This window comes from Pygoscelis adeliae, unplaced genomic scaffold, assembly GCF_000699105.1.
Source record: "Pygoscelis adeliae isolate BGI_AS28 unplaced genomic scaffold, ASM69910v1 Scaffold183, whole genome shotgun sequence".
In the NCBI taxonomy this organism is placed as follows: Eukaryota; Metazoa; Chordata; class Aves; order Sphenisciformes; family Spheniscidae; genus Pygoscelis; species Pygoscelis adeliae.
The window spans coordinates 2,537,194-2,549,622 of NW_008824536.1; the positions used below are offsets into that span (position 1 = coordinate 2,537,194).

Sequence of the window (12,429 nt, forward strand, 5' to 3'; positions counted from 1 at the left end):
CTGTTCCATGATCTTCCCAGGCACAGAGGTGAGACTGACTGGCCTGTAGTTCCCTGGGGCTTCCTTTCTTCCCTTTTTAAAAATGGGGGTTATGTTTCCCCTTTTCCAGTCAGTGGGAACTCTACCGGACTGCCACGACTTCTCAAATACGATGGATAGTGGCTTAGCAACTTCATCCGCCAGTTCCTTCAGGACCCGCGGATGGATCTCATCGGGTCCCATGGACTTGTGCACCTTCGGGTGCCTTAGATGGTCTCGAACCTGATGTTCTCCCACAGTGGGCGGCTCTTCATTCTCCCAGTCCCCGCCTTTGCCTTCTGCGGCATGGGCGGTGAGGCTCAAGCACTTGCCAGTGAAGACCGAGGCAAAAAAGTCATTGAGTACCTTTTATCTTATCATCATTTCAGCAGTGTACTGCCAAATGTATTATTTCATTTAATAAAACCTATACTGTTCTTAAGTTCAAAGAGCAGTACTGTTCTCTTGACCATGCCAAATTGTCTTAAGAAACATGCAGTCCCAGCATACCAAATGCTCTGGACTTGTTCACAGAAAAGTTAGTCTGAGATCACAAAATGCAATGGGATCAGAACACCTTTGAACTTTCTGTCCAGTATTTTGACCAGATCCCCTCAAAGCGTTATTTTCTATATAATAAAGCTTTTTTTCTTCTTTCAGTTGAAGGAAATTAAGAATACTGTATCTAAAACTTCATCATTCAACTTCATGATAAATAACATTTGAGGTCCTGCAATCTTTGCACTTCCCTAATAAGACTTAATAGAAGGGAAATAGATTTTCAGATACTAATATCAAGTTCCTTCATTCTTGCCATGTGCAAGTTTCTACAAAAAATTTAAGTTCTCAGATTTTAAAGTTTTCAGAATTGGGAGGCATCAAATGAAACTAACACCTGGTGAAAAAGAGTTGGTTTTTTACCCAGTATATAATTTAAACTGTCAAACTTCCTACTGCAGGAAGCTTTGAAGCCTAAAAGTTTACAGACATTCTAAAAAAACACACACGGAAATTCCATGGTGGGGGAGAAAACCACACCTATCCAAGATATCAAAAAACAAAAGACATCACTTCAGACTCAGCATGTTCCTAAACAATACTTTTCCTGATGATGAGAGAGAGACTTCTTCAGAAGTATCTCCCCACTGCATTTTTGCCCTTACATTCATCCATATGCATCTGCTATTCAATACTGGAGGAACTTGTATACCAAGCTAGACTGATGCAGTGTAATTGTTCTTCTGACCGTTGTACTATCTCAATTCACAGATACCATGAGTTTGAGTCTTTAGTCCAGAGTTATCACAAAGGCACAGTGACCTATTGCAAGCCACTGAACGGGAAAGACTGAAAAGAACCCCACCCCAGCAACAATAACAAAAAAAAACCCCAACATTAAATGGCAAGAGAATAATCTAACACTAACAAAGAAGCTGGTCTTCTTGGTCTACAGAGTATCTCAAACCCTGGTGATTCAGATTTTGTGTGCAGTCTCCAAAATCTGTCACTGAAGCTTCCCCCCAGTTCGAAAAATTACAGCATGATTCAATTGTACCACTTATAAACAATATCCAAAGCTTTCCCTAAATATCATTAAAGAGACAGCCTCCAAACTTTGGATAAGATGTTGCTAAGACACATCTAAATACCACAAATTAAGAACTTAAATCTGAAACTGATGACACTAATATCTTGATCGACAAAACAATCCACCGAATTGCCTCCAGCATGTTACTTGCTTAGCACTGGTTCCCTAAGCCAACAAAGCCTCTACTGTCAGAGAATGCACTAAATTTAAAAAAAAAAAAAATCATTGCCTTTCTGGCCAACTGAAATACTCTACTCTCACACTCAACAACGAAGCAGTTTGCTACAACATTCTGAAAGAAAGTGATGGTCCCTAGTTATGGGATGTTAAAGAATGCAAAACCAAAAAAGCTCCCAAACATCTGACTGGTCCGACTGCATTCAGAAGAATGGGTGCAAAAGTTACGACAATTAAATTGCTATGATAGCTGGTATATTAAGCAGCGCTCAACAATACAGATTAATTCAGATGACTATGTTATTGGGAAAGTGGAGCTCTTAAATCTAAACAAAGAAGGTATCAGAACCCCTAAAGCATGGGAATTTTTACATGACTAGACATATACTTAGCTCAAAACAAAGTAACCACTGCAGAAGTTGTTCTCAGATGTCAATGATGTTAAAAAGCTGTTGCCACAAGGATCCATACTCCTTGAAAATAATTTGAGCTTCATTTTGTTTTAAAATAGGTCAACAGATACTTATAACAAAGTCTAGCTTGAAAACCCGTATTATCTTTTGCTGAAAGTCTCTCCAAAACTGATGACCTGCATAAGCATTCAAATCTCTTTTCCACACCTCACTGTAATGTAACTTCTACGGGTATCAATATTTACCTGTCATTCTTATCTTACAATGTAAGATACTACCTTCATCCTATTTTTTAGTATCTTGAGTTTCTTCTCACCAGCCAGCTCCATACTATTAAATGGTTACCTTTCTCAAACTTGTCAGCAAATTTGGTATTAAAAACACATATAAGTATTACACTCAATCCCTTTTCATCCAATTCTCCATCTAGCACTTCAAAGTCATCTCACCTACTTCTGTTCAGACATAAAGAAGAAAGCTCTTCATCTTGCTCCTTTTTGAAATCTGCCATTTTGACCTTTCCAAACAGGATCACATGTTCCAGAAGTCAGCACCGTTCAAGGTCACAAGAACTGAAGAAAAGGGGAGGGAACCATATAAGAACGAGCTCAAAAGGCTTTCAGGAAGAAACAGCCAAAGCTGCCATAAACGGCAGTAAGGATCAGTTCGTAACTGGAAAAATTAAGCAAGTAGTTCAGAAAACAGTAACAAAAAATATTGGACTCGTGAGACTGATGAGAGAAGTTTTGAAGAAATGTACAGCTCTTGAAAAAAACCCAAACATAAATTGGCAGAGAAAGTAAGAGAGATGTCCCTCCCTGACAAAGAATAGGAAATTATTCAGACCGGTTATCAATTGAGTACGTAAAGGGAAAAAGAAGGCTGAGTGTTAGGAAATGTTTTTTAAGCAGCGTATCTTACACTAAGTTCTCAAAAGGAAAAACTAGAAAACATTATCACTTGAATAAAGCTCTGCAGAACAGACTATAGGACTATATAACAATACCATGACCTCTGAGTGGTAAGAGAAATTCTATCTAGCCCACAGCTTTATAGGTTCCACAAATCAAAATCACAGACTGGTCAATCTATCAGATGGTTCAAAAACATCTTCCCTGCTAGACATCTCATTTAATTCTAATAGCACTGCACAATTCTATTGATCTTCCATTGTACTCTATCTGAAGGACTTAGATAATTCACGGAGCATAAACTACCTAGCAAATCAGTGAAGAGTTAAATAAACCTCTACTAACATACCGGTCTGCTCAGGAGATGTGAAGACAACCATCACCTATTGACAACTAATGTTTTCAGACCCTCAACTTTCCTAATCACCAACTTCAGGAGACTGGAAGTCACCTACCATCATCGTAAGAGGCGGAAAACTCTCTATCTGATCCTGCAGTTTAATGAAAGATTACTTAGATCTCAAAAATATTTACAATTCAAGACAAAGCTCTAGTAAAACCTCGTTTTCTATTACTTTCTTATTTGAGGAGTACGGAACTCTGTTTTAAAATGAAGCCAACTAAGAGGCAAAAGCTCCACAAAACTCAGGTATAGCACCCCACATTTTTTGTATGACTACACAACAGGATGTTAAAAGGATTTCAACACATCATGACAATATCTGCCAAGCCACAGCTTACGTGCAAGTGAAAAGCCATTCTACTTTAAAATAATCTCAAAATAAATTTGCTGTATTAGTTTCTAGCTCAAAGCTGCTCTGTACACCCCCACAAAGAAAATTCTTCTCTGAGAATGAAGAAAAAAAAAAAAGCACGGAGAGCTACAAGAGTGAAAATACAGACTACCACACACCACCTTCCTTTCAAGGACACTACTGTTGTTGCTTTGGGGCGGAGGGGGAAGTTACAAAACTCCCTGAGCATTGCCAAGGTCACAACATTCTGAGTTTTCAAAGTTGCTCTGCATTTCTGCCATAAAATAGCGAGAGAGTGTTAGGAACAAGAATTACCTTATCATTCTTGCCTGCAGTAGCGTGACAAACGGGGAAAAAAGTAAAGGCATGTTATGCATGTAACACAGTAACTTGTAGTGCTGCTTTTAAGAGACACTGTTCAACGCACATCCAAGATCAGTGCTCCCTGAAAACACTGAGGATTGTACACAGCTGTCCTTGACACTATTCAAAATACACACCTGTGAACTAGTAACCTAAATTCACTTACCACTGGAAGGACTGGGGGATTTAGCAGTTGCCTTCTCCTGTGGCTGCATCTGCTCTTCTTGCTCTGGATTCCTTGTCCTAACAGTATCCTCCGTATTCTTTGGCACCTGACTCTCCTGCTGAGTCACCAGCGCGTCAACCCCTCTCTCTTGAAGTGGTGGCTGATTCCCTGTTATCATTATCTGTCCTAATTCTGAACAACCTGGATGTTTTTTGGCACACAACGCCACTTCCGATGGAACGTCACTCTTCAACTTCGGAAACAAATTGTTGTGTTCCAGTAACTCCCCTACAGAAGCCTTAGATAAAACTTTATTGAGCTTTGGCATGTTTTCCGAAGCAGCCTTAAAGGGCAGTTTATCCATGCTCTTTGCCTCTCCAGTGCCAGAAGTACAACCTTTTGAAGTCTCTTTTCCCCGGATTTCTGGTCCCATCTTTTCTAATTCTTGGGCCTGATCAGACAAATTTTTGCTATTTTTACAAGAACCATCAGCAAATTCCACTTCCATATCTTCATGACACTGTACTTCCCTTTCAGGAACAAACCTCTGAGAAAGCGTTATATTAACAAGGGACCCATCTTCATTTATTTGCTTCTCTTTTACTTGCAGTTTTTCTTCTTGTTCTTCACACTGAGTCTCAGGAACTGCCTCAGGTTCAGAAGTCTCTTCCAATGGATAATCCTCAGACTGTGCTTCTCTACCTTGAGCGTATGACAAAATCTCAGGCAGACCAGACTGATCTGCAGCAGCCTGACTTCCAGAAATACACTCTATCTCCCGATGAGCTGTAGGGGCTAATGACCCATCTCCTGCTACATCTGCACTAACTAACTGCATTACAGGCTTTCCTGCAGTCTGTAAATCCTCCTTTTCTGCTTTTTCACAGTTTTCTGAGAGGGCTTTATCACCTGCATCCAGTCTCAGTTTTATGTTGCCATTCTCCACAGAACAGAGTCTCAAGTCTGAGGCCTTGCATTCAGAACTCATCTCCACCTGGGTGGTTTCGCTATCTTGGCCCGTGTTCAGAGAGCCTGAACTTGAACCGACTTCTGTATTTGTGGGCTGGCTGCTGGCACTTGCAGAAAGTATCAGCTTACAGGACTCAGAAGGCTGTGACAAAGAGTCACCTGTAGATGTCTTTGACAAATCATCTGTGGGTCCAGAGAGATCTCCTCGTAAGCATAAACGGGTTAAAGCAGCAGCTTTTTCTTCTCCTTCATGCTTCTTCTCTGGGCTTGGAGTTGGAACAAAGATATCCTAAAATGAAAAAAGTGGGATGTGGAACATCAGGGGACCCCAAGTAGGACTGTTTATTTGTTATTCCTAGAACATTACACTGGATTATGGAGCAGAGCAAGCTCAGCACAAAACTACAGATTTAAAAAACAAACAAACAAACAAACCCAAAACCAACAACTACTTCCCCCCCCCATTTATATGAGTCAGAATTGCCCCGTTCTTGCTGAGAAAAATTATCACCACCCATAACTTTTTAGTACCTCTGTGGCACAGTCAGACACAATCCTTGGTACACCTCTCACACTACCAAATCACGAAGTACAGGTCAAATATGGCAAATTAGTAGCTATTTTTAGTCAAACAACCAACGGTTCTGGAAATGTTCTCTGGAAGAATCTATTATATTAGCATGAAAGCTGCTTTCAGCTAAGGAGAAGCCCTGTTTCGACTACTGAAGTCTCTAGTACAACCTTTATTTTCTGCCTTAAGTTGATAAAATTTGTAATATTAAGCTATAAAGCCACCAACTGTCTGTTAAATCCCTTTGAACAGTAATAACTTCCAGAATCAAAAAGCACAAAGGAAACAACAGATAACACGAATAAGCAACTTGAAAAATTCAGTAAATGAATTCTAGTCTTGTAGGAGAATACAAATGCTTTATTACAAAACAGCTTCACTTTCTCCATGACAAATGATGCCAAGGTCTATCCTGATAAAAGTCTAATTTATGACGCAGTTTGAGATGCAGGACGCCCAGTTCAGCATCAGAAAGCAGCAGCCTTTCAAAGAGAGAAAGGGAAAAAAAAGCAGAAAAAAGGTTTCTAGCACAGATTAAAAGACAACAAATTCTACGTGCAGTAACTATGCCCTCTTAAGCTGTTCCGCATTTTCTCTGCAGGATAAACTGCCACACAGTATGATCAATATACAACTGTGACTGGTGGGAACAGGGAAGCTGATGAGAGCCAACTTAGTAGGGAAGCTCAACACAGAAGCACAGAGGCTGACTCAAACACACATCTTCTGCAACAGCCATATAAAAACCTCAGGAAAGATATCTGTGTGAACCCTTACATGAGAGAACTCTGGTTGTGATGGCATAGGTAAAGATCCAGGAAAGAAGGTTGGGGCACTGTGGGACACTGGAGTTGAAGCTTGTGGCAGGACAAGAGGTCCTGGTGGGATACATGGGATGGCCATCTCCACTAGTGTATCTCCTCTCTGCTTCTGCATCAGCTCTCTTCCTTCTGCAGGGATAGATATATCCACCTGTTCATCTGGTTTGAAAGAGCAGAAAATACATTACTAGCAAATTATTGCATTGTACCTAAAGTCTCCAATATCCTATTAAAAGACTTGTCTTCAGTGGCGTATGCAACTTTCTCAAACTTTAATGGGTGAATCTAAAATCTTCTCTCCAGGTGAATTCTTTTTGGAGACAAAAAAAAAAAAAAAAAAAAAATCAACAAAAAATGTCATATCCTTAAATTTAAGGTGGGGAGAAAGTGTTTTGTTAAGAATTCATGTAACTATTTTGCTACAAGTCTAGAACTTCTACAATTAGAAAAAGGTATCTGAAATTTATAAAAAGCATTTCTCTGAGTTCTTTTCCTTTTGCTATCTTTATTAAAACGCAACCAAATTCAGACCCCAGCTAACAAAATATCTATTCTAAAAGTATTTCACATTCTGTGACAGGAATCTCACAGAAAGGAATGGTGATTTTGTATCATACTAAAAGTCTGTGTGGATGGATATCTTATCCCTGATGGCAAACGGGTGCTTAGAGAAAATGGTTAAGAACCAAGGTATCATATAGAACAATCCCTCTTTTGGCATGGTGTTCTAGAATACACACATGTAACATACGAAAGCTTTTCAAAATATTGCGCAAGTCATCCAAGTTAAGGTAAAATGTTACGATGCCGTCCTCCTCTGTCCTTTCTATTACCCTAACAGTATATACTTACTACAGATATTTGCCTGTAGCAAGAATGGCTTGTCCCGAAGAAGGAGGACAATTGCTGTATCCCATACGAAGTATTTCCCATCTTTCAAGTGAAGGGGAGCTAGCTGACGGTACTGATTTTGTTTTGACAGCTATGCAAGAAATATCGACAGCACATCAGCATCTGAGTCACGAACACATATCTCCCTTCATCTATTTCTTTCAGTGTTCTCAATCCTGCTTTATTCTTTAAATATAATTTTAGCAGGTTTTGAAAAGGCTGGTAAAAACCACAGAGCACAGAAACACAACCACAGACCAGCATGAAGAAAATTTTTACCTTTTGCTTGCTCCTGTTCAGTAGGACTGCTGGGGACAAGAGCATTGGATCCAAAGGCAACAGGAGGAGGAATAACTAGGCCTGAAGAGACACTGCAGACCAAGAAAAGGGAACATGGAAAAGAAGACCATACGTCACTAGAAAATGCACTAACTTCTCCCCAAAATGTAGCTCCAGCTTGCCACAACAGGAGTCTTCTCATAAAGGGAGAGTATCAGGTGTTCACTAGCAAGAGACTCGAGAAATGGCCATTGACCACATGGGCATCATTAGCTCATTTCATTGCAAAATAAAGCCATGCATCTCTCATAGTGCAAAATTAAAACATTGATTGCTTAAAATCAGGCACAAGTCCTTGAATAAAGAAAAGAGTGGTGGAAATGCACTATTGCAATTAAGCTATTGCAATAGTTTGGGGGTTTTTTTGCTTACGTGGAATGACTCTCCTGTACAAGGGATCCCTGTCCAGAAAGCTGCAGCAGCTGCAGACTGCGGGCAGGGGTGCATGCCAGAGAACTTCCCTCTTCCACCCTGGTTATCGGACAGCCACTCCCTGCAGCGGTTTTGAACAAAAGGAAATAAGATTAGAAATCTGGCCCATAACCAAGCTGATCAGAAAATTCTGAGGAATGATGTTCACACTACCGCATGGTTACTTCTCAGGTTGGCAAGAACAAGCCGACTTGCACACGGAGTTGGAGAAGGACTGCACAGGAAAGGTCAGTATGTGAAACGTGAGCATAATATAGTTAAGATGAAAAAGGTAAGTTTGTACCTATAGAATAGATTTTTATCAGGCCAGACTGTACAAGTCTTCCTACTTCCAAAAAGACTTTGATCGCAGAATCCTGTCCTATCCCAAACAGGAAGGCCAATTCAGAGAAGTAAGGTGGAATGTTTTGCCAAAGTTACCCAGCATAAGAAAAATCCCCAATGGCTCCAATAGCGGCACATTTGATCCAGCACTAGAATGCAAATACAAGCAAGGTTCTTACAAGAAAAGACACCTTGCATTGACCACTGACTCAGTGTGAGTAGGAGGCTGTTATTGAACCTTCTGGATACAGAGGGTTCGTGCACAAGATCATACTGGAATAGACACAGCTGTGCACAGATTAGAACTGAACAAAAAGTTCACGCTTTATAAACTGTGACGAAGTTGCCCTTCAAAACTTAATTTTCTAGGCCTTTCACTGTTAAGATTGTTAAGAACCTTTCTATTTCTTTATTAGCCTTTCAGTTGTGGATACCAAAACCAGACATAGACATCCTCCTAGCAAGACATAGTGATGACCTCTCTCCTGATCCTATTTCATGTAATCTCTTCTCTTACAGGGAAGGAACGTTAACCTAGATGACAAATAAGACTGACCAAAATTGCGGTACGAAGATTTTGATTGCAGAATCCTGTCCTATCCCAAATAGGAAGGCCAATTCAGAGAAGTAAGGTGGAATGTTTTGCCAAAGTTACCCAGTATAAGAAAGTCTACAGTATTTGCCTACACTACTTATCCACACTTTAGATTGTGTGTCGCTACAAAGGGTGAGCATTATTACTGCCAGTTTCAGAAGGTAAAAAGGGGTTTTTTTGTTTTGTTCTTCAAGGGGCACAGAAAGAAAGGAAATTAAATGTATTTAACAAGCCAGTGTAACTGTTCTAACAAGAAGTGACATTTAGACATTGCTCCATAGTATAGTGAAAAAGATTGCGGCCTTTCGTTTCCAAAGCATTCCCAATTTTAGCAGAAATTACGTGAAAAATACAGCACTCTGCACCCTAAAACACTACGTGCCTAAAAAGATCAAGTAGGGATGATGATTATGATGATCTCTGGGATGGACATTTTGGCTTTGCTTGTCTATTGTTACCTGTTGCATTATTCTCAGGAAACATCTCTTCCTGAGTTGACAAGATATCCGACTCCTCGTGACCAGAATCAAGGGATTTCTCGGTTTTAGTGGGGTCACAGACAGGCATATGTTTCCTGGTATGCTCTTCTGCTTCCTGCAGAGTTCTGGAAAAGCAAGACACAGTCACTGACCTGAGAAATTCGAAGTATGAAGTAATACTGCAACATTGTAGAGAAAATGTATCAGCACAGATGAAAGGTATTCACCTGTATTTTCCTATACCATAGGAAAAAAAAAAAAGAAAGAAGGGGACAAAAAAAAAAAAAGAAGGGGACAAAAAGACCAACCTCTCTCTCCTGACAAAACAACATGTTCATCCTTGACAAGTTACATTTTCAGAATTGTTTTGTAAGTTTTCTACCAATCTAAGTGATGCTTAAATGGAATGCAGATTGTTCTACTGACTTATATTCCATGTGGATTCTAGGAATTTTGTTTCACCTCCTTTTTAATATTATTTTGTTGAAGAATTTGACAATACAAGATGAGCTAAGTATTATTCTATTGGCATAAAAGATATAGAGAGAATTTTCAACAAACTGAAGTTTCACATTTAAAAATAATTAAAACTATAAAGCTTACAATAGCAAATACTCAAAAGCATCCTGGAATAGCCACCACTTAGCCTCTAGATTTCTCCTGTGAGGCCAAAGCCCATGCTGCAGTGATTAAGTTACTTTGAAATAACTTCTGTGACTTAAACGGAATTATTACTTTTAATATATTCCAGTTGTTTAAGAAAATTATTAGTATATTTTATTATCCAGTGCACTCTCCCTTAAAAATAAACCTATTGATATCTTTGTGTGTTAAGAGTTTGACACCACCTCTTTTCTCAGCTAGGAATGGTGAAAGCACTCCTTAGTCAGCACTGCTGCAAAAAGGTCTCATCAGTACTTCATCTTTCCCTTCACTTTGCTCTTTTGCCTTGAAGCCTGAGCCCTCCTACGTCTAAAAATCTAGTAAAAGAGACACAAATCAACTTCCAGAACGTCAGCAAGAGACCTACAAAGAACATGGACTGTTTTACCTTTCAGACTTCTCTGGCTGGCCTTCCAAAGCACTATGCGCTTCTGTGCTGGAGACAGTTTCCGTGCTGTCCCCACGCGGTTCTAGCAAGAGAGAGAAAAAAAAATGTTACTTGGGTCACCTGGATTAATATACAAAGAGAAGAAAGTGTAGTTCTGTAAATGACACAAATATCAAAACAAGCTTTATATGAAAAAAAAAAAATCTTGAACTATCAATGATAACAACAACAACAACAACAAAGACGACCAGGATGAGGTTTTTACCAGGGAGGGAATTCAGTATCAGATTGTCTGAATATTCTGGAAGCAAATTAGGAAGGAAAGGTGCAAGAATCAACGACAGCACTTGGACAGCTACAAGAAAACAAATGAACTAGCCCAAAGAAAAGAGAAGGCAAAATTATTTTCAACTACCAATGAGCTGTGAACTCATTTTTGAAAATTACTAATACTCTATTTCCTGTCAAAGAAACATAACATCTATAATTTCAAGAAACCAGAGAGAATTGACAGAGCAACAAAAGGACATCTAAGATCATTTTCACATACCATCTTTAGTATCGTTCTTCTGAAGTCTGGAAGAAGGGACAGCAGCTCCAGGGTGAAACTGATGCCCAGCATCTCCTTCATTGGGCACGAAGTCACTCTCAAAGTCCTGGCTCTGCGAGAGCTCTAGAGCTCCAAAATGCAGCTGTGACATGCCTGTATCTAACACCAAACATCCATAACTAATACATATACCAAAAAAAAAAAAATCAAGGAGCCATCTATCACTTTACAAGGGCAAAAATACACCCTCTAACATGAAAAGTATCTAGGCTATTGCTGAAACTCTGAATAAACTAACAGTCTCTGATCTCAGCTGTACTAATTAAAAATACGGTAACAGAACAGGGACAGTGGCCATTAACTCAGAAACCAGTGTTAATCAGCAAGGTCTTATGTAACACCATTAGGTACTGCAGCAGATTTGGATTCCGTGATGAGAAAACAAACCTGATAATAGACAGCCTGTGCCTGAAAGTCCTTTGATGACAACAACCATTATGCCAGGAGCTCTTTGCCATAAAAAGGCTCCATCTCCTACCGGTCACGATGCACCCATGCCTCTCCTAAGCCATTTCCTGTCTCCAAGATCCTCGTTAACAATGACATGAAATCACCATTTTTTTTCCAACACCAAAACATATAGATCAACTTCTGGAAAAAGACGCCAATTTCTGACCCATTATTACTGGCACAACTACCCCTAGTGAGACCAGTGGGGCAGCCGAACTGAAAAACTACACAGATGGCTGGTCAGATTCACAGCCCCAAGAAGAGACCCGAAATGGAGAAGTTACCTTCTACAGACGGCGAAGTAGTACAGTCCTCAACATCACCTTCACCTCCTTCTCCAGCCTTTCCAAGGGCACTGCAACAGAAAGACTTATTCACATCGCTTTGGGGTTTCCTGCAGGCCTTAGAGCCCACTTGCGTTCTGAGGGGTTGCTTCGCAGCTGCAGCACCCGGCCAGGCGCTCCCAAGCCCTCCGAACCGCGCACCCCGGCGCGGGCCGGGCCACC

At 40.1% G+C, this 12,429-nt stretch overlaps 1 protein-coding gene across 1 annotated transcript in view; it reads right to left on the reverse strand.

Moving 5' to 3' along the window:
• The window catches only part of TP53BP1 (tumor protein p53 binding protein 1), a 44,373-nt gene that overhangs the window by 19,908 nt on the left and 12,036 nt on the right, over window positions 1-12,429 (reverse strand). The window contains exons 3-10 of the mRNA XM_009321608.1: window positions 11,414-11,566; window positions 10,864-10,945; window positions 9,792-9,937; window positions 8,355-8,475; window positions 7,923-8,014; window positions 6,709-6,911; window positions 5,000-5,649; window positions 4,392-4,921 (exon numbers count right to left, since the gene is read on the reverse strand). Coding sequence (XP_009319883.1) covers window positions 4,392-4,921; window positions 5,000-5,649; window positions 6,709-6,911; window positions 7,923-8,014; window positions 8,355-8,475; window positions 9,792-9,937; window positions 10,864-10,945; window positions 11,414-11,566 — 1,977 coding nt within the window. The remainder of the gene's footprint in view (window positions 1-4,391; window positions 4,922-4,999; window positions 5,650-6,708; window positions 6,912-7,922; window positions 8,015-8,354; window positions 8,476-9,791; window positions 9,938-10,863; window positions 10,946-11,413; window positions 11,567-12,429) is intronic.